An 18923-nucleotide genomic window follows, 5' to 3' on the forward strand; every position below is an offset into this window, starting at 1 on the left:
CTGATCTATAATACCATCATCCATGTTGTCGACGCAAGAGATCAGCACGGGCGCCATCGTTGGCCTCATCAAAAGCTCTGAACCCACGCTATCTCGCGACTGTCCTTCGTGTAACAGCACTGTCTACCCTTACTACGACAACAGCAGGACCTACTTGTTTCGCAAATTCTACAATGATGCCTACAACAATTCTAACGGCCGGTCAAGTCATGTTAAAGGCCAGGTGAATGGTCTCGTTGGTTGCGTCCATATAAGTGCGAAGTACAACCACAACAACCACACAGACGTAGAGTCAAATAGTAACAAAAGATCCACCTCAGTGTACTGGCGGAACACCTTTGGCCGTGAAATTGAATTTCCTGGGGAACTTTCTTTCGGGTTCACAACGATCGACATAATGGTGAATGGGCAGATGGCGTTTGGTCTTGCAGAAGATAGGAGGAATATATGTGACAGTGCTGTTTGGATCAACCCTGACTTCTAATGACGTACGTTACGTTGAAGGGAAGAAATAGCGAATGTCTTGCACAAATTAAGCCTGACGAGATAGTGCTATACTCTAAAAGATGGAATTACAGAGCGTTAGTGCTACCCTATTCTACTACCTTGTTCTCCGCTACTGCATTCTCGACCTGAAGAAGCTAAAACCAGGGTCGACCGTGTGCGGGCGCAAGCAGCCACAACACCTGCTCACCTATCACAATGCTCTTACGAAAAGGAACTGTTCCGAAGCGTTGGAATTTGCTAGTGAAGGAGATTGCAAGTCAAGCTACTAGGGTTCTGGTGGACGTGCTGAGTGGCGAGATAGCCCTGGGTGTGGGGCGGGGAATCGGCTGGCAACCACGCGTCCCGGCCCTTGTCGACACGCACACGCGCCTCCACCACCAACAGGAAGTCACATCTTCTTCATGCACGCGAGCGATATGAGAGAATCCTTCGCTTCTTGTGGTTCATGTTAGGCTCCCCGTCTCAGTACATCCTTTTCGAAATCCTTCCCAGTACCCAGATATGATTTTCGGGAGGACAGATCTGCCTAACGCCTGACTGTTGGTGCGTTATATAGTATGTGCTAGAGCCTGCAGACATATGGTGAACACAACGCTTGAGTAGCAGTTTGAGTGTACTTGTTCTAGACCGAACCAGTTCCTCGGCTTCAGCTTGACGGCTCGGGGGAGCGCGTGCGCCAGGTTAGTACATGGGTCGAGCCGTAGCCCACAAGGGAAGCCTCCCGCACCGCAGAACCGTCTCAACGGAGTAAAGCAAAAACCTAATCATGCGCGGCGGTTAGGCAGGCACCACTTATCCTGAGCGATGTGGAATATCTTGTCTTTGATACGTTACAACAAAGCTCAGATACGCACATTCTTCACCGATCTTAGCAACACATGCTCGCATTCGGCCTCATACACGGTGGCATTCTTCCTACGTTCTATTTTGTGAGCCCGTGGGGGCGGTAAGAAAAAAGCATGGGGTCGGTTAGGAAATGTTGAAACTGTTCCTCAATAGGCCATGACGAACGTGTCTGTTTGCAGTTTACTATGCGGCTCCTGTCGAGTACTTCTTTTGAGACAGCGAGCATCCTCTCGAATTCAATGTTAAACCACTCGGGAGAAACGCATACGTTACTATGGGATTGACAACTCTACAGCCTTTGGCCTATGCTGTAGCATATGTTACCTTCTTTCTTGGTACTACATCTGTATTCCTGCGCTTCTACTGTCGGCATTTTGTCCTAAGGACTCGTGGTTGGGATGACAATTTTGCCATTTTGATCCTGGTATGTACCTAGGCCCTAGAGTATATCTATATCATCAGTATTGACTGAAAGTGCAGTTGTTTAGCATTGGACAACAAGTCGTCCTGCACATGTTCGTGTATTGGGGATGTGGACTACACATGGAAACGTTGAGCGGTGTCCAACAGCTCGAAATTGTCAAGGTACGGTCTAATACGACATTTCCATCTTAATTGAGCTGAGTAAACAACAGTGGCTGTTCATAGAAGAAGTGGTTTACTACTCAGTTCACTGGGTAATCAAATCGGCTTTCCTCCTCTTTTACCTGCGCCTCTCCCCAAGTAAAGCCTTTCGGGTTGCTGTATACATTGGCGGAGTCCTGAACCTTGCAATTTTGATTATCAATATCATGCTCGCATGTTTCCAATGCATTCCGTTTGATGAGATTCTTCATCCAGGTACGCATCCCGATGCTATCTGTATCAGCAAACTCGTCCTTCTCATAGGGCCATCTATCCTCGTAAGTCACGAATACACCTACATTCTTATCTGATAAGGCACTAACAGCGAGATAGAACATCCTGGAAGACTTCTACATCCTCATCCTACCCATACATACAGTTTTGAAACTCCAAATGTCAGTACGGCGCAAAGCAGCTGTGCTGGGAGTCATGGCCTTTGGCAGCAGTTCCGTCATTATTGCATGTTTCCGACTCATACCTCTCATGGAACTAAACAACTCGCCGGATACATCATGGGTGCTTGGAAAGATGGTAATTGTGGCTGCGCTCGAGATACAGTTTGCTATCATCGCTGTCAACTTGCCAAGTCTCAAAGCACTTTGGACGCGAGTAGCGGGTGGACCTTCATACGGATCAGGAGGAGGAGAGCGAGGTAGTTCGAAGCAGAAAGGGTACAGACTGTCTTCACTTGGCCAGATCATAACGATTGGTTCGGAAGGAAAAGGCCCGGGCGGATCGAAGTGGGGGAAGAGGGCCCAGAGAGGAAGTATCACACGGTTGGAACAAGGGGTTACTGCAACAGAGTCAGAAGAGGAGTTGTGCCGACAAGGTAACATACCATTACGGACGCTGAACTCAGCTCAGGAGGGTGAGCTTGGTACGATCAAGGTTACAAAAGACTACGATGTGAAGAGTACACGGATAGGTGGAGACAACACTAACTCGAATTATTTCTTGAAAGGAGTATAAGCATAATATACTTGCTAATGCTCATCTGAGAACGCTTTTGTTCTGCCATGGCATGCTTCGAGACTCGTAAGCGGGTTCGCTGCTCGATACTGAATTACGACTCTTTCCAGCATGCAAACCTTGTTGCGCGACGACTTCATAGCTGCTACATCTCTTTCGTAAACAAACCGCCATCCCTCTGATATGTAACATATTCTGTACGTCATCTCTACTTATTTTGCATCACATCATTCGACCCTTGCGTCTTCTCGAATCTCTCCTTGCAGCGATCGGAATGAAGCTCAAAGCAGCAATGCTCAGACTGGCCTTTACAGTATCCCGCTTCGAGACCGGAACTCTCCACGTTCCACCCTCCCCTCTCATCTCTTCGACATAGACGCAAGATTTAATGAGTCATCATGTTTTTTGTAAGTGCACTGGAGGACATCAGAGCATTCACAAAACTGAATGAGCTGTAATGTTGTATACGAGCATCCTATTGGTCACCACTAATCTAGACATCATTCACAGCATTGATAATATCCTGCGCTAACTTCTCCGCATGCGCATAAGTGACGCCCTGTGTATGTCCAGGCGCCGTGAACGGCAAAGAACTTGCATCTACAACCCTCAGTCCACTCACACCAAAGACTCTTGCCTTAGAGTCAACGACCGCTCCATTCGACGCATCTCTTCCCATCGCGCACGTCGCTGCTCCGTGATGAATGGCGCCCATCCCTTTGGTTCTAATATAGTGCAAAATCTGCGCATCCGTTGTGACATTCGCTCCAGGCGCTATTTCATCACCAAATGCGGATATGCTGGCGGCGATGGTGCGTGCACGTCTGTATGCTGCAACAGCAAGTTCCTGGTCTTCAAGGGAGTCGAGCCAGCCTATGTATACGACAGGTGCAACAGCGTTGTCAGCAGATTGGATGGTGACATTTCCCGCGCTCGTGGTGGATGTCAATATTGTGCCGATGACACCTGTATCGCTCGCAGTTTGAGCTGAAGACAAGATGCGCTCTGAAGCCTGCAATACGTATTCTACATTCGGCCAGTCTCTGGGCAGTTCTCGCAAGAATTCGAGAGTAGATCGGCTCATGTTGGTGGTGAACTGTTCAGGCATTCTCTCCCAGGCGGCAAAATCGCTAGCGGGACTGCTAAGAGGACCAGATCCGTTCGTCAGATAGCGCTCTATAACTGCGTCGAAAGACGAAGACTCGCGCTCCCAAGCACTTCTCCCCGGTACGTTTGTGTGGTGAACGACGCCGCCAATAGCGGGAGTATCTCGAAGATTCTGACCAACGCCATTTAGTTCGGATATGACGGTGATGTTGTGTCGTTCGAGTGCCTCGCGCGGACCGATTCCAGACACCATGAGTAGCTGAGGAGAATGAATGAAGCCGCTGGACACGATGACTTCTTTGCGCGCGTGAACGATGAATGGTTTCATCCCGCCAGCTGTGACGTTTACTCCCGTCGCACGCTTTGACTCATCGAAAAGAATGTTGCGCGCCATGCAAGACTGATAAATCTTCAAAGACGTTCTTGCAGCTGTGTGAGAGAGAAAAGCCGATTCGGTGCTACTCCTCGTACTGTCCTCGGGTCTCAGCGTAAAGGGCCAGTAGCCATATCCTAAGAGGTTTCCATCAAGAAAGCCATTCGCCGCGTTCATGCCAGCAGCAGCATATCCCTCTGCACCATAGGAGGCGATCGGTTGCGCGTACTTTGGAAAGCTCAAATGAACAGGACCTCCCGGAATATCGAAGGCGGAGAGCGTGAAGTTGATGTTGCTGGCATTCTCAGCGCGAAAGCGAACATCGGGTGGTGTGAAGGAGAAGCTCTTCTTCATGAAGGGGAACATGCTATCCCACAAGTAGGCTGGGTCTCCAGTAATGTTGGCGATAGATTCATACCAACCTTTGGTTGCTCTGTGGTAAATTTCTTGATTTCGCGCCGAACTGCCCTACAAGTTGGGCTGCGATTAGCTTTTCGTCCAGAATCGTATATCTAAAGGTCACATACACCAAGTGTTTTCCCTTGCGCGTAGTGAAATCGGCGTCCATTCGCGCCGGGTATAGGTTCGGTGAAGATACCCCAGTCGATCAACGGCTGGTAGTCTTCGGGATCCGGACCAACATACATGGTCGAATAGTAAGGACTGCCACCAAGATTAGCACGTCGACATGACATGCCCACTCATATTGAACTTGCATCTGACTGTAATTCCCGTTCGATATCTCATAGAAGGAGCCAGCTTCGATGACTGCGACCGTCATGTTTGGCAATGCTTCTGCGATTCTGGATGCCGTGAGAGCGCCGGCTAAGCCAGCTCCAACGACTACATAGTCGTATGTTGCATTGACGCCTGGATTGCCGAAGGAGTTACCTAAAAGGCGTCGTGGAGCGTAGAACTGCTGTAGCAGGCTAGGGCTGTCTAAGCTGGCTGAGGCCAAGGAGGCCAACAAACTGACTGCTGCTGCCGATACACGCATGACGCCAGTATATGATACGCGATGTGCTGAAGGACCTCTCACTGCTTGGCAATACATGTCGCTGGGCCTTCTTTATACTTGCGCATCGAACCCAATATTCCCATGATCTGCAGACACTTGGGCGACTACCAGTCGGCGATGTGGTGGTCGCATGCGTTGCTGCAATGATGGCTTGCAGAAGCTCCATGAAGCAAGTTACCGTTTTTGGTCCAAACCATCCTCATTGGATGTATCGAATCTCACTAAAGTGATTGGCATCTGACGGCTCGGGCCCGATGGCTTCGTTAGTGGCGATCAGTGCATGTCGACCTTTGTTGGGGAACGAGCATTGTGCTTGCATTGCATGATGAGTGATGACTAGTAAGCCGTGATGTGCTCCGCGGTGGCTGGGCCGCAGTGTGTTGTAGGTAGCGATGATGTCTTCAAGAAATGTGCGAAGATAGCACGATAGGTGGCGGGAATGCGCATGTAAATCGTCCTTACAGTGAGGTTTGTCGCGCGTTCCTTCCACGAAGGTCGCGTCGACGTGTCTGCCGGGGAAGGCCGATTTGCGGCGCTCGGCAAGTGATCGTCGGCTGTCAGTATTCCCGATCCAAAACCAAATCATGAACTTTCGTGACGCAACCTATCAATGTCATTAGGATATTCTTGATCATTGGTCGTGTATTCTCCCAAGTTAGCGCTCAGAATCCGAGTACACTGTCAAATTTACAGAGCAAAGACGCGCATACCAAGATAGAACTGTTGATTCTACCTGATAGAATGAGGTACCTTTTTCCTACTTCACGAGGCTTGAATACCTAGGTAATGATACACGAATCGCAAGTTTCTACAATTAAATCATGTGCCTATCTAACACTTAAGGAGCTGTCTTGTGGATTAGAACGGAGCTCAACAATGCACAGAAACGTTATGGGATCAGTGAGAGCTTCGTGACAAGGCTGGATACGCTGGGAGCGCGACATCAGGAAGCACTTGCAGCAAACAGCCTTGACTGTTTTGGGAACTACAAGAAGCCACTATTGTGAATATTTGATTACAGGAAGAACGAACGGGACGATATCACAAATGATACGGGAGTTTGTTTGTCAGAGTTCTACAGGACGAGGTCGGCATCACAGTGAAAGCATCTCTCGCAGCCCACAATTACAAAAGCATCTGAACTACGATAAGATGCTTCCAGATCGGATATCAGATACTATTACAAGGCAACAAAGCACGGAGCTTGTGTTCTTACTCAAACAACTTGCCACAACAACTCTGCCCCTTAATCTCATACCCATTACCTAGGTGCATTGCGATACGATGGATGAAGCCTCGAATATGGACAATCCCGCTAATCCTCCAAGTCAGAAGCGACAGAAGATGTCACTCTTCGACAACCCCCGCGCCCGGAATGGCGGAAATTCTACCTCCTTCGTGTCAACGTCCAACACCGGTATCATGGACACTACATTTGGTTCTACCACAGACGAAGAAGATGACGATACAGAACAACAATATCTCAACAAGATGGTCGATGACACCGATAGGAAGGTCGAGACGGTGTTTGGCAAAGGTGTCGATGTATGGAAGTCTTTCAACGGTACTGTCTACGCGGACGTCAATGATGGGATCAAGAGGCAGCGCCGCGATGAGGAAATCTGGGGCAAGACAATGGGGAAGAGGAAGCGCGCTACAACGGAGAAAGAGAACGCAGCAGGGCAAGAGGAACAACGTTTCGATTCACTGCAAAATTCAAAGTCGATATCCGGCTCTGGGTCTACTTCTACGTCGAGTACATACTCCGATAACATTGTTTCTTACCCTTCGCTACCGCCGAGTGAGGGATATCAGACATCGTTTCCACGTACACCTACAGCCTCGGAGTGGGAGATCTTCCCTGTGAGGCGGTCGCAATACGACGATTCCTCTGGCACGCCACTGGAATACAAGTCTATGAACAACTCTGATCGGACTGGCAAGCCCCTCTCATCACACGCACTACGGCCTCAAGGCGTCCAGACTGCACGAACTACAAGTCACCAGTCTACGTCTCCACACTCGCATCCATCAAGCTCACGGCCACAATCTATTATACCTTCGCCTCCCACAGATGCCTTGGGCAATACGATTGACGGTACCCGCAGGATTTTGTCCGGGTCTTTTGGTAGTTTCGACGGCGGAGAAGTCGATCGATTTGTTGAGCGGAGGTACAGACTACTACCAGAGCACATGGGTGGAGCGAGAGAGAAGAGCGGGCAGGGCGGAGACCGAGACCGAGATGGAAAGCCTGGCAAGCTCAAGGGAAGACCTTGGCTAAAAAAGAGATAGTCAGAAGTATACTCATAGAGTGACAGAGATACTCTATGTTTGAGACTATGAAGACAGTGCCTACCAGCATCATGTCACAGATGCAATACGTTACATATCCATAAGAAAAACCATGATCATCAACCTCTCTTTCATTCATAATCTTACACGAATCAATAGCTGGGGTATGATAAACAACGTCGCACGAAAGTATGTGGACAACAACTCTACTCATCGTCGTCATATCCGTCTCCTACAGCGGCCCATCCACACTGCCATCTCCTTCCCTCGCTCTCACCACCCATACGTAGATCTCTGGCTTGACTTCCTTCTTTCCACCTTCTGACGCGGTAGTCGTCGCTGACACTAATCAGGCTGCCGTTGCGCGCCCAAGAAACGCTTGTAACTTCTGCATCGTGGCCTCGTATAAGCGCTGTGCCGTGTTCGTAGATAGGAATAGTATCCGGGCAACGGGTGTTAGAGGATGATCGGGGAAGGATCGATGGTCGTGAAGGTTTTGCAGCGATGCTAGTAATATCCGGGAGGTCGTCTGCGTCGTCCTCTTCGGTCCTTGTTTCGCGCTTGAGGAAGGTCTCGTCGGTAGGGAATAATACGGGGCAGCCGTCTGTGCTGCCAACTGCGAGCATCTCAGTGCGGTCCTGGTACGCCTTGCGTAGCGATGCCTTGACGTAGAAGGAGCCGGCATGGAAGTTCTGGTGTCGGAAACCATAAATCGGCCCCAGACCTTCTTGGCCTACACCACAGTATTTCTGCTTTGATGAAGAGGATGTAGATAGTTCGGGTGCTACGCCGAGGATGAGGTGGCTTGTGAAGTAGGCGTACACAGTGTTGTCTTTGCTCAGGGCGTAAAGTCGTGATGCGTCACCACTCAAGGTGAGTGAGTTGATGGCAAAGTGCCGGTGGCGGTTATGAGATTCGGGATGGCGTGTAGTCGCGATGGGTATGGCAGGTCCTCGCAGCGAGTATCTGCCTCTGATGTCCCAAAGCTTGACGCATGTCGATGCGTCCGAAGCAGTTAGGAGTAGGTGTTCGCGGCCTTCAGGGAGGAAAGATAGAGCCGTGACTGAAATGTCATTTCGTCTGTTTATTGTTTCCGTCTTGCTGTTGCCCAGAATCCGAGTGGCGGACGATGTAGGTGTTGGAAGGCTGATATCCGCATGTGCCGAAGCAAGCGTACGCACGACACTAGCATATGGCGCATCGGAGCCCCAGGCTGAGTGTATTTGTCCCTGATTGCCCTTACACCGGAGATCCCAGATCTGTACTGCGCCGTCCCTACTCGAAGTAGCTACCATTTTGTCGTCACCCGGCTGGAAGCGTACTTGCTTCACTGATGACTTGTGTTTGGCCAAGACGGCGAGTGTCTGTTGGGTGCGAACGTCGATGATGGATGCAGTCTGGTCTCCGGAACCGGCGGCCAGGTGCAAGTCGTCTGAGGAGAACTGTAGGTCCATGATGGCGTTGGTGTGGGCTTTCCATGTTACGGTTGGTTTGGAAAAGTCGCCTTCAGAGTCTTGTAGGTGAATATATCCGTCTTCATCTCCTATAGCGAGCATAGAGTTGGCTAAGAATGGTCAGTATTGCGATGACGTATGAGAAGAGAGGGATAGCATACTGTTGCAACTAGCTGTGCAGAATGGGGGAGCGCCCTCTGGTAGTTGACGGAAGTCATCCGCACCACTGTAGAAGTTGGAAGTCTGGTCTTGCCATGATGCGCCATGGTCTATCCTGAACCCTCGTCCAACGCCCAGTATACCTCCAAAGGATCGCTGCAGTGTTCTCGACGGGCGTCCCAGCATTCTTAACCTCCGTATCGGCGCTGGTTGTATGGCAGGCTCGTCTTCGTCATTCAGGTCGAGCCCGTCTTCGAGAATATCAATCGCTGGTGGAGTGACGTAACGGGATCGCTTCGAGGGTGACGACTGGGCAGGAGAACTCGCGGGGGACAAGTAGGCCTTTCGCTTCCGCACACTGCTCTGTGGGGTCCGCATCGGGTTCTCAATGTCGACAAAGTTGACCGTCTTCCGCGGCGTACTCCGGGTCTCACGGCTGCGATTAAGAGCCGATCGTGTGATGTCTTGCAATTGGCGACCCGACCTGGAGAGATGTGTGCGCGATGAGACATCTTTGGAATTTCGCGGGGTGAAGAAGCGGGTGAAGCGCTTAGGCGTAATGGGCGGTGGTCGTTTTGGCTTGCGTGAACAAACGGTGGCGGATGAGGGAGGAGGTGGTGATGAGCATAGCTCAGGCGTGGGCTCTTGAAGACGCAGACTTCGAGGGGCGCATGGAGAAGACATGATCCTTTTCAGCAGTACACATATACAAGCAACACCAACGGACGATCAGATAAACACACGCGAGTAATTGGAGACGCAAATGGGGATATGAGACGAAAGCTCATGTATGACGGCGAGGTTGGAGAGGAAGACGCACGGCCAAAGCACGTCGCGATGGGCAGGCGCGACAGACGTGCTACGCTATGCCGTCTTAGGTGTTAAGTGGCTTGGCTGTGCCTCCAGAAGAGCTCTCCGTTTGCCGTACAGCAGGGTAAAAGTCCTCAAATTTGCGGAAGAAGACATCAGAATCGTGCAGTTTGGTCTGAATTTTAGTCCATGCCTTCCAATGCTTTGCACATGTCTCTCGAGCGAAAAGTTGCTCTTTCGAACCTCGTTGCCCTGCCATTTGGTCTCACGTGCCCCGAGCGCGGTTCCCTGTCGTCGGGGGTCGGAGAATCTGCGCGCATGGACCCACCAAAAAAGTCGAAGGCCCTATGCGACTCTCGAACTCTTGGCGGAAACTTCAGTACCACCAAGCTCTCCACCACCGGAGAAGTAGCGCATCGCAATGGGCGCAATCAAACGAAAAGCAGAGCAGGGCGCCACGCCACAGAAGAAGTCGAAGAGCGCGCCGGCCGACCGATCAACGAAGCGACGGAAATCCGACGTCGAGCAGCCATCGCCGGAAAAGTCAAAGCCTGAGAGGGCTGCGCCGAAGCCCAGCGTCTTCAAGGATGAGGAGAAGTCCTTCCCCAGAGGAGGCGCCAGCGTCTTGACTCCGCTTGAGCACAAGCAGATTCAGATCAAGGCGAACCAGGACGTTCTTTTCGAGCAGGCTGGCGGCGTAAAGCGAACCGGCGGCGGCGACGATGGATTCAGCGACATGGGGTCCGAAGACGACGAAAAGGCAGCCGCCAAGTCGAAGAAGAAGCCGCTGGCCAAGAAGAGCAAGAAGTCGCATGACAGTGGAGAGAAGGATGACACTGTGAGGGCCGAGGGTCTGAGCTACAAGGTATGCCAGTCGCAGAGTTTGCGCCCTGTGAGAATGTACTGACCAATGCAGAAATTGTCGCCTGGGACCATCGTTCTCGGTCAAGTAACCGACATCTCTCACCAAGACATCGTACTCGCCCTCCCAAACAACCTCGTTGGCTACGTCCCACTCACCGCCGTATCCGACAAACTCAACGAGAGACTAGAGAAGCTTCTCAAGGAGGAAGAGGCGGACAAGGAAGGGAGCGACGATGATTCTTTTGAAGATGTGGAGCTGAAAGAAATGTTCTCTGTTGGACAGTACTTGAGGGCATGCATCACAGCGACGACCGACGAGAGCGCAAGAGCGCGAAAGAGACTAGACCTGTCCATCGACCCCAAGCTGGTCAACAAAGGTCTCAACAAGCGGAAGATACCAGTGAACAGCATGGTACAGGCCTCCGTGGTCAGCAATGAGGATCACGGTCTGGTCATGGATCTGGGCCTTGACGACAGCAGTCTGAAGGGCTTCCTGCCCAAGGGAGAACTGGGACCCAAAGTTCAGCACGCCAAGGTACAAGAAGGCGCCGTCTTCATGTGTCTGGTTACTGGCCTCAACTCCGATGGACGCATTGTCAAGCTTTCCGCGGACCACACCAAAGCAGGCAACTTGGCCAAGGGCAACACACTGACCGAAGCACCTACTATCGATGTCTTCCTTCCAGGAACCGCCGTTGATGTACTCGTGGCCGATACAACAGCTACCACACTAACCGGTAAGATCCTAGGCCTTATCGACGCAACTGCCGATGCCTACCACTCCGGAGCGACCGAGAAGGCTGCCAATGTGTCCGAGAAGTACAAGATTGGCTCCAAAGTCAAGGCTCGTATCTTATTCACATGCCCAGACTCAGAGCCCAGGAAAGTCGGTGTTTCATTACTAGACCATGTTGTGAGCCTGTCCACCCGTATGTCCGGCAAACCCAAAGAGCGCAAACCTCCTGTCAATCTTCTGCCAATCTCAACTGTCATCGAAGCTGCAAAAGTCATCAAAGTGGCGCCGGCCCATGGTGCTTTCTTCGATCTCGGCATAAAAGACGTTGGCGGGTTTGCGCATATCTCAAAGCTTTCCGACGACAAAGTCGATATTCTCTCCGAAGAGGCTGGTGCATACAAGCTCGACTCGAAACACAAGGCACGCATTATCGGCTACAATGCCTTGGACGGACTTTTCCAGCTTTCACTGGAGCAGAAAATCCTCGATCAGCCCTTCCTCCGCATAGAGGATATCAAAGCTGGTGAAATCGTCAAGGGCAAGGTCCACAAGCTCATCGCCGACAAGACTGGAGCTACCGCTGTTCTGGTTCACCTCGCCGAGGGCATCACCGGCCTAGTCCCTGAGATGCATTTGGCCGATGTTCGTCTGCAACATCCGGAACGCAAGTTCAGGGAAGGTGTGCCAGTCACAGCACGTGTACTTTATACCGAGCCAGCCAGGCATCAGATTCAGCTTACTCTCAAGAAGTCCCTGGTCAACTCAGATGTGAAGCCATGGACGAACTATTCCATGCTCAGGGAGGGTGCCGCTGGCCCCGGTATCTTGGTTAGCGTTCGTCGCAATGGTGCCACAGTACGTTTCTACGGCGACGTAAAGGCATGGCTTCCAGCTGCAGAGATGAGTGAAGCATACATTGAGGATGCGACGCGACACTTCACAAACGGCCAGGTCGTCAACGTCCGCGTCATCTCTGTAGATGCGAAGGAGAAGCAACTCTTGGTGTCCTGCAAAGACCCCGCTGCTGTCGACATCAACAAGGAGGCTGCTTTCAACGCGCTTAACCCTGGAGGTATCGTAAAAGGCACAGTGATTGAGAAATCTGATGAGATCGTCACCCTGGACATCGGAAACGGCGTTAAGGGTATTCTTCGTATTGGTCACCTCACAGACGGCTCGGAGAAGAAGGACATCTCGACGATGAAGAAGATCCGCGTTGGAGGAACGCTAGCAGACCTTGTGGTATTGACAAAGCATGGCAAATCCAGGACAGCAACCGTCTCGAATAAGCCTAGTCTCCTGAAGGACGCTCAAGCTTCAAAGTTTGCTCTCAGCATTGAGGACATCTCTGCTGGCGAGACGGTACATGGTTTTGTTCGTGGTATTCTACCTGACAAGATCTTCATCGAACTCGGCAATGGCATAAGCGGTGTACTTTTCAAATCACAACTACCAGAGGAGATGCTTTCTGCACCAAACTTTGGTCTTCGGAAGGACCAATCTGTCACTGCTCGTGTGACGCACGTTGATCCTGGAAAGGGATTCTTCTGGCTGTCGATGAAGGCCGAAGGTGACATGGACGCTGCCAACACTATTCATACTCCAGCATCGAAAGGAGAAGCCCTGGTGGAACCTGTAGATCCAAAGATCACATCTACCGACGACATCAAGTTCGGCGCGCTAGCAACTGTCCGCATTCGATCAATCAAGGACACTCAACTCAATGTTGAGCTTGCCGCAAACGTGCCTGGACGTATCTCAGTTTCGGAACTGTTCGATTCCTGGGACAGTATTCCAGACAAAAAGCATCCCACAGCACATTTCAAGACCAATGAGAAGATTCAGGCTAGAGTTCTGGGAAGACATGATGCCCGTAACTTCCGTTTCCTTCCTATTACGTCCCGATCGAGTAACAAGACACCCACTTTCGAGCTAACCGCAAACACGGACAAGATCAAGACGGAAGCTGACGTGCTGAGCCTCGACAAGATCACGCCTGGATCATCCCATGTCGCCTTTATCAACAACATTGCTGAGCGATATGTCTGGGTGAACATTTCTGCCAACGTCCGTGGGCGCATTGACTATTTCGACCTCACCGACGACCTGGAGAAACTTTCGGACATCGCAGAAAACTTCCCTGTAGGCTCTGCTCTCAAGGTTCGCGTTAAGGCGGTCGATGTTGCAGCTGGAAAATTGGACTTGACAGCTGCAACCACTCAGACTGGCAAGTCGTTGGCCCTTCAAGACTTGAAGGTTGGCCACATTTTGCCTGCGCGAGTCACTAAGCTGCATGACGCATCGATCGTTGTCCAGATAAACGACAATATCGCCGCGCCCATCTTCCTCGAGCAGCTGGCAGACGATTATGACAAGGCCAAACCAAGCGAGTTCAAGGTTGGTGATGTCTTGCGGGTGTGTGTGATCGATGTCGATCTTCCCAACAAGAAGTTAGGGTTGTCCATCAGGCCCTCCAGGGTATTGAGTTCTTCACTGCCAGTCAAGGACCCTGAAATCAAGGACAGAGCTCAGCTCAAGGTACATCAGGTGGTTCGTGGATTCATTAAGCACGTTGCCAACAACGGTGTCTACATCCGCCTTGGACCTCATGTCGAAGCCTACGTTCGGGTCAGCCATCTTTCGGATGAATACATCAAAGACTGGAAGACTGCATTCCACGTGGATCAACTCGTGACAGGCAAAGTCATCTCGAACAAGCCAGATCAGCGCAACCCACAATTGAGCTTGAAGGCCTCGCATGTTCAAGGGACCTACACTGAGCCGGTTGAGTTCAGTGATTTGAAGGTTGGACAGATCGTCGCCGCAAAGGTTCGACATGTAGCAGACTTTGGTGTGTTCCTTGTTATCGACGGCTCAAGCAACGTCAGTGGACTTTGCCACATCTCTCAACTGGCGGACACTGCCGTCGACAAGGACAAGGTCAAGGAGATGTACAAGGAAGACGATGTCGTCAAAGCAAAGATCATAAAGATCGACCAAAAGTCCAGGAAGATCAGCTTCTCCTTGAAATACTCTCAAGTAAAGGGTGACGATGAGGATGAAGATATGGAAGACACTTCCGAAGCCGAGCAACTAGAGGGAAGTGACTCGGATGGCGGCATCGAGCTCGACGGCATCGATCTCAATGACGACAGTGACGACGACGTGGATATGAGGAGCGTCAAGAGTGCTGACAGTGACGAGGACGTTGAGCTTGCCGACGTAAACGCTTCTGACGATGATTCTGACGATGACGCGCCAAAAGCGGCAACCCAAGGACTCAGCACTTCTGGTTTCGACTGGACTGGTGCGACTCTCGACTTTGACGAGCAAAAGGGTGCAGCCGAGCCTGATTCTGACGATGATGCCCCAAAGAAAAAGAAAAAGAGCAAGAAGGCTACCATCAAAGAGGACCGTACTGGTGATCTCGATGCTTACGGCCCGCAGTCTGTCGCTGACTACGAGCGCTTGCTTTTGGGACAGCCAAACAGCGCTGAGATGTGGGTTCGGTATATGGTTTTCCAACGTGAACTCAACGAGATCGAAAAGGCGCGCCAAATCGCTCGTCGCGCATTGGCAACCATCAACCCTAGGGAGGAGAAAGAGAAGCTTGATGTTTGGACCGCCTTGCTACATTTGGAGAACGACTTCGCTGGTGACGATGCTCTGGAAACCGTCTTCAAGGAGGCGTGCCAGAACAACGACGCCCGTGAGATGCATGAGCGCATGATCAAGATCTACATCTCCTCAGGCAAGATCGACGTATGTATCACTCCATGTTCGTAACCTCGTGACTTTTACTAAAATCAGAACAGAAAGCAGACAACCTCTATCAGTCAATGATGAAGAACAAGTCCTTTACCCCCGACCCTCAATTCTGGCTTTCTTACGCGTCATTCCTGATGGACGTCATCCAACCACCCTCTCCCACACGGGCTCGCGCCCTCCTCCAGCGCGCGACCCAATCCGTTGCTTCAACCCAACACCGTTACCTAACCCAGAAGTTCGCAGCGCTTGAGTTCAAGAGCCCTAACGGCGACGCCGAGCGTGGTCGCACCATCTTCGAAGGCCTCGTCGACACCTTTTCAAAGAAGGGCGATGTTTGGGATATGTACCTCATGTTGGAGCAGAGCCATGGCAGTGCAGAGAACGTCCGGGATCTGTTTGAGCGTATGACCAAGGTTGGTAAAGCATCGAGGATACGGAGCGTGTTTAAGAAGTGGGCGGAGTGGGAGAGTAGTGTTGGTAACAAGAAGGGTGTAGAGAAGGTCAAAGCACTTGAGGAGGGGTGGAGGGAGAACAAGGCAGAGAAGGGCGAGGATGCCTAGACAAGGGAGGCAGCATGCATTGCATGGAAGGTGTTTGGCGTAGTTTGAGTAAAAGTCTGTAGTGTTATGTTGGACTATTTCTTTATTCATATTACCCCTGTAATCATACCGAGATGCCTTTCGTGATTCTAATCGATTTTCATACGACGTTCTTGATGGCTATTTCACATGACCAACTCAAGGTAATCGCTCACCTAGGCAGGCGCAATGCATGATGTGAGTTTAGCGTCTTGGCCATCACCAGCTTACCTGTTTCTACATTGCGTCACTTCTTATACCAAGTCCTTTATTACAGACACTCACCTTGCACAAGGCGACAGCGACAATCACACAGAATCAATAGGTGTCTGTAAGGATGTCACTTTCCCGCGATACTCCGGAAAGGCCACTAATAGCGTTGCGTAAGTGATGATGCTTTAGCTAGACTTAAGCTAGTCAGCAGCCCCACCATGGATGCGTCCCTGTCCGGACCTCGAGGCCTGTACGCTCCCTTGCCGACAGCAACATCGATACGCGTCATCGAGCTTCATCCACTACAAGACGATAGCACCCCTATCAACTGCACGCTTCACCTTACTAATCTAGAGCGCGAGACCCTGGACTTTCAAGCGTTGTCTTACACTTGGGGCGATCCGCTGTACCGGTACTGGTTCGATCGGGAGAAACACACAACTTGGGTGCGAGATGTACCTATTGTATGCAATGGCGTGTCAGTTGATGTTACAGTCAATCTGGAACACGCGCTTAGAGCAATTTGCACGCGGCGTATGAATTGCCATGAGCTCAAACGCCAAGTGCAATACCTGTGGATTGTTCGTGGCGTCCCTGCATTTACTATATACGAGATGCTGGCTGACTCTGAACGTTAAATACAGGACAAGTTGTGCATCAACCAGGACGATGTCCAGGAACGGAATACGCAAGTTGGCCTGATGGCGCAAATCTACAGCAAAGCTTCTTTAGTTATCTCGTGGTTAGGCCCAGCGGACAAAGATAGCGACCAAGCTATACCACTTATGCAGCGCCTTAATAAGTTGCAGTGTTTTGACGACATGCAAGGACATCAGCAATGCTCGAATTACTCAGACTTTATGGAGAGAACTTTGAGTGAGGACGATACTACAGAAATCGACTCGATCCCCAAGGAACAGTATGAGAAACTGACTCGTTTTCTCGCCAGGCAGTATTTCTTCCGCTGCTGGGTCCTTCAGGAAATCATGCTTGCTCGGCGGATATGCATGCTGTGTGGAACGGAGATTGTGGACTTTTCGGACCTCCAGAGGATCGCCTTGCTTGTCGCTTGGATCAAAAAGCATCATCTTCATTATCCAATCGGGCAAGCATTGGACCTTCCTATCAAGCCCAATCGAAACTTTGATCATGAAAAGGCTATTCTGGAGCTATTCCAAGACCGATGGCGGCTGTTATACAAAACTGAGGTGCAGGAACAGAAACTGCCTTTTACTTTTGAACAACTTCTTACTTTAGCCCGTATGTCCGGATGTGCGAACCCTAAAGACAAAATCTTCGCACTACTAGGCATTGTACCGCGCGGTGCCTTCGGAATAAGTGTCGATTACAACAAGACGACAGAGCAGGTCTATAGCGAAGCGATCCGACGCCTTATTCAGGAGACGAAAAACCTGAACTGCTTGAGCTGGGTTACCGATAGATCTCTGAGGAAGTTCCCGAATTCCCCAACCTGGGTCGGAGAGTTTGACGATAAGGCCGAGCAATCGGAGCTTGCGTTCGCAAGTGTGGGCTACAATGCCACTTCAGGATCAATGTTGGACGTCATGGACATTGGGTCTGAAAGCCACAGCGCACTTCGAGTTCAAGGTGTTGAAATTGGCCGGATTGTAGAGCTAGCTGAGCCATGGGATTGGCACGGCGGGCGCTTGAAGTTCGATCCTCAGTGGGTCACCCTCACACTCAATTTACCAAAGGTTTCCCGCCCTACAGGAAAACCACGAGGCGAAACGTTGGTTACTACCCTGGTTGCCAATCATGTCGATCATCTGCCTCTCGAACGCCAACCCAACATGGATCACTTCAAATACGTGGTCCGGCGACTAACCTGCGCTGCAGTCGTCCGCTATCTCCATTATCTATTCTACTACTCTGATAGGGCGAAGTCCGAGGTAGCATATAAGGACAAAGCCTTGCCGTTCTTTCGCGATTTAGATATGTTGTCTGAAGGCGATAACACTGGCTTCATCACATCTTCGGCTGAAGTTCGGCAAGCGGAGCAACAAAGTTGTACTTGTAAGGCCAATTTGTCATTCGTCGACATTAGCAGTGCATCTCCACCTCGTCCTCCACCTGACTCCGAATGTCCCTACGTTGCCGACTTCAACCGACCAAATCCTCACAGTCATCCCTACAGAACTTCCATTAGCGACCGCATAGCGCGTCTTGGGGCTGCACCAAGTGATGCAGACATCAAGCGAGACTGGAGGGATCACAATTTTGGTAGAGCAGCTAATAGACATGGTCAGTTTCGGCGTTTGGCGAGGACAAACAACGGCTATCTGGGCCTGGTTTCAACTAGCTGTGAAATCGGAGACGCAATGTGGTTGCTACAGGGCGCCAACGTTCCTTATGTCTTGCGGGAAACAGGAAAGCTCGCTGGCAGTGAAGCAACAGGGAGCGTATGGGAAGTGGTCGGTGATGCTTACGTACACGGTATTATGCAAGGGGAGGTATGGGAAGACGCCAAAGACCAGCTTGTGGATATTGAGCTGGTGTGAGTGCCACTGAACCTGACCACTACCTCGCCGACACTCTATCGCAATGAAACCTACACATCAAACCGTCTGACTCCAAAGATGCAATC

At 50.9% G+C, this 18923-nt stretch overlaps 6 protein-coding genes across 6 annotated transcripts; 4 read left to right on the top strand and 2 right to left on the bottom strand.

Annotated features, from left to right (window-relative positions):
• Positions 1 to 1627: 1627 nt before the first annotated feature.
• GT037_004071 (uncharacterized protein) lies at positions 1628 to 2946 on the top strand (the record flags this gene model as incomplete). The annotated part of the gene is made up of 4 exons (XM_038929118.1): positions 1628 to 1777; positions 1834 to 1938; positions 1989 to 2255; positions 2311 to 2946. The coding sequence occupies 4 exons, from the start codon at positions 1628 to 1630 to the stop codon at positions 2944 to 2946; spliced, it is 1158 nt and encodes a 385-aa protein (XP_038788825.1).
• Positions 2947 to 3439: 493 nt separating this feature from the next.
• Positions 3440 to 5423, bottom strand: GT037_004072 (alcohol oxidase; the record flags this gene model as incomplete). Its single annotated transcript, XM_038929119.1, has 3 exons — positions 3440 to 4894; positions 4954 to 5089; positions 5128 to 5423. The coding sequence occupies 3 exons, from the start codon at positions 5421 to 5423 to the stop codon at positions 3440 to 3442; spliced, it is 1887 nt and encodes a 628-aa protein (XP_038788826.1).
• Positions 5424 to 6728: 1305 nt separating this feature from the next.
• On the top strand, positions 6729 to 7736 carry GT037_004073 (uncharacterized protein; the record flags this gene model as incomplete). Its single annotated transcript, XM_038929120.1, has 1 exon — positions 6729 to 7736. One exon carries the CDS (start codon positions 6729 to 6731, stop codon positions 7734 to 7736), a length of 1008 nt encoding a protein of 335 aa, XP_038788827.1.
• A 206-nt stretch (positions 7737 to 7942) lies between these two features.
• Positions 7943 to 10033, bottom strand: GT037_004074 (lethal denticleless protein; the record flags this gene model as incomplete). The annotated part of the gene is made up of 2 exons (XM_038929121.1): positions 7943 to 9300; positions 9352 to 10033. 2 exons carry the CDS (start codon positions 10031 to 10033, stop codon positions 7943 to 7945), a joined length of 2040 nt encoding a protein of 679 aa, XP_038788828.1.
• Positions 10034 to 10580: 547 nt separating this feature from the next.
• On the top strand, positions 10581 to 16087 carry GT037_004075 (nucleic acid-binding protein; the record flags this gene model as incomplete). Its single annotated transcript, XM_038929122.1, has 3 exons — positions 10581 to 11024; positions 11076 to 15521; positions 15575 to 16087. The coding sequence occupies 3 exons, from the start codon at positions 10581 to 10583 to the stop codon at positions 16085 to 16087; spliced, it is 5403 nt and encodes a 1800-aa protein (XP_038788829.1).
• A 449-nt stretch (positions 16088 to 16536) lies between these two features.
• GT037_004076 (uncharacterized protein) lies at positions 16537 to 18837 on the top strand (the record flags this gene model as incomplete). Its single annotated transcript, XM_038929123.1, has 2 exons — positions 16537 to 16782; positions 16963 to 18837. 2 exons carry the CDS (start codon positions 16537 to 16539, stop codon positions 18835 to 18837), a joined length of 2121 nt encoding a protein of 706 aa, XP_038788830.1.
• Between the last annotated feature and the right edge of the window lie 86 nt (positions 18838 to 18923).

Source organism: Alternaria burnsii (genome assembly GCF_013036055.1).
Source record: "Alternaria burnsii strain CBS107.38 chromosome Unknown 730, whole genome shotgun sequence".
NCBI classification, from domain to species: domain Eukaryota; kingdom Fungi; phylum Ascomycota; class Dothideomycetes; order Pleosporales; family Pleosporaceae; genus Alternaria; species Alternaria burnsii.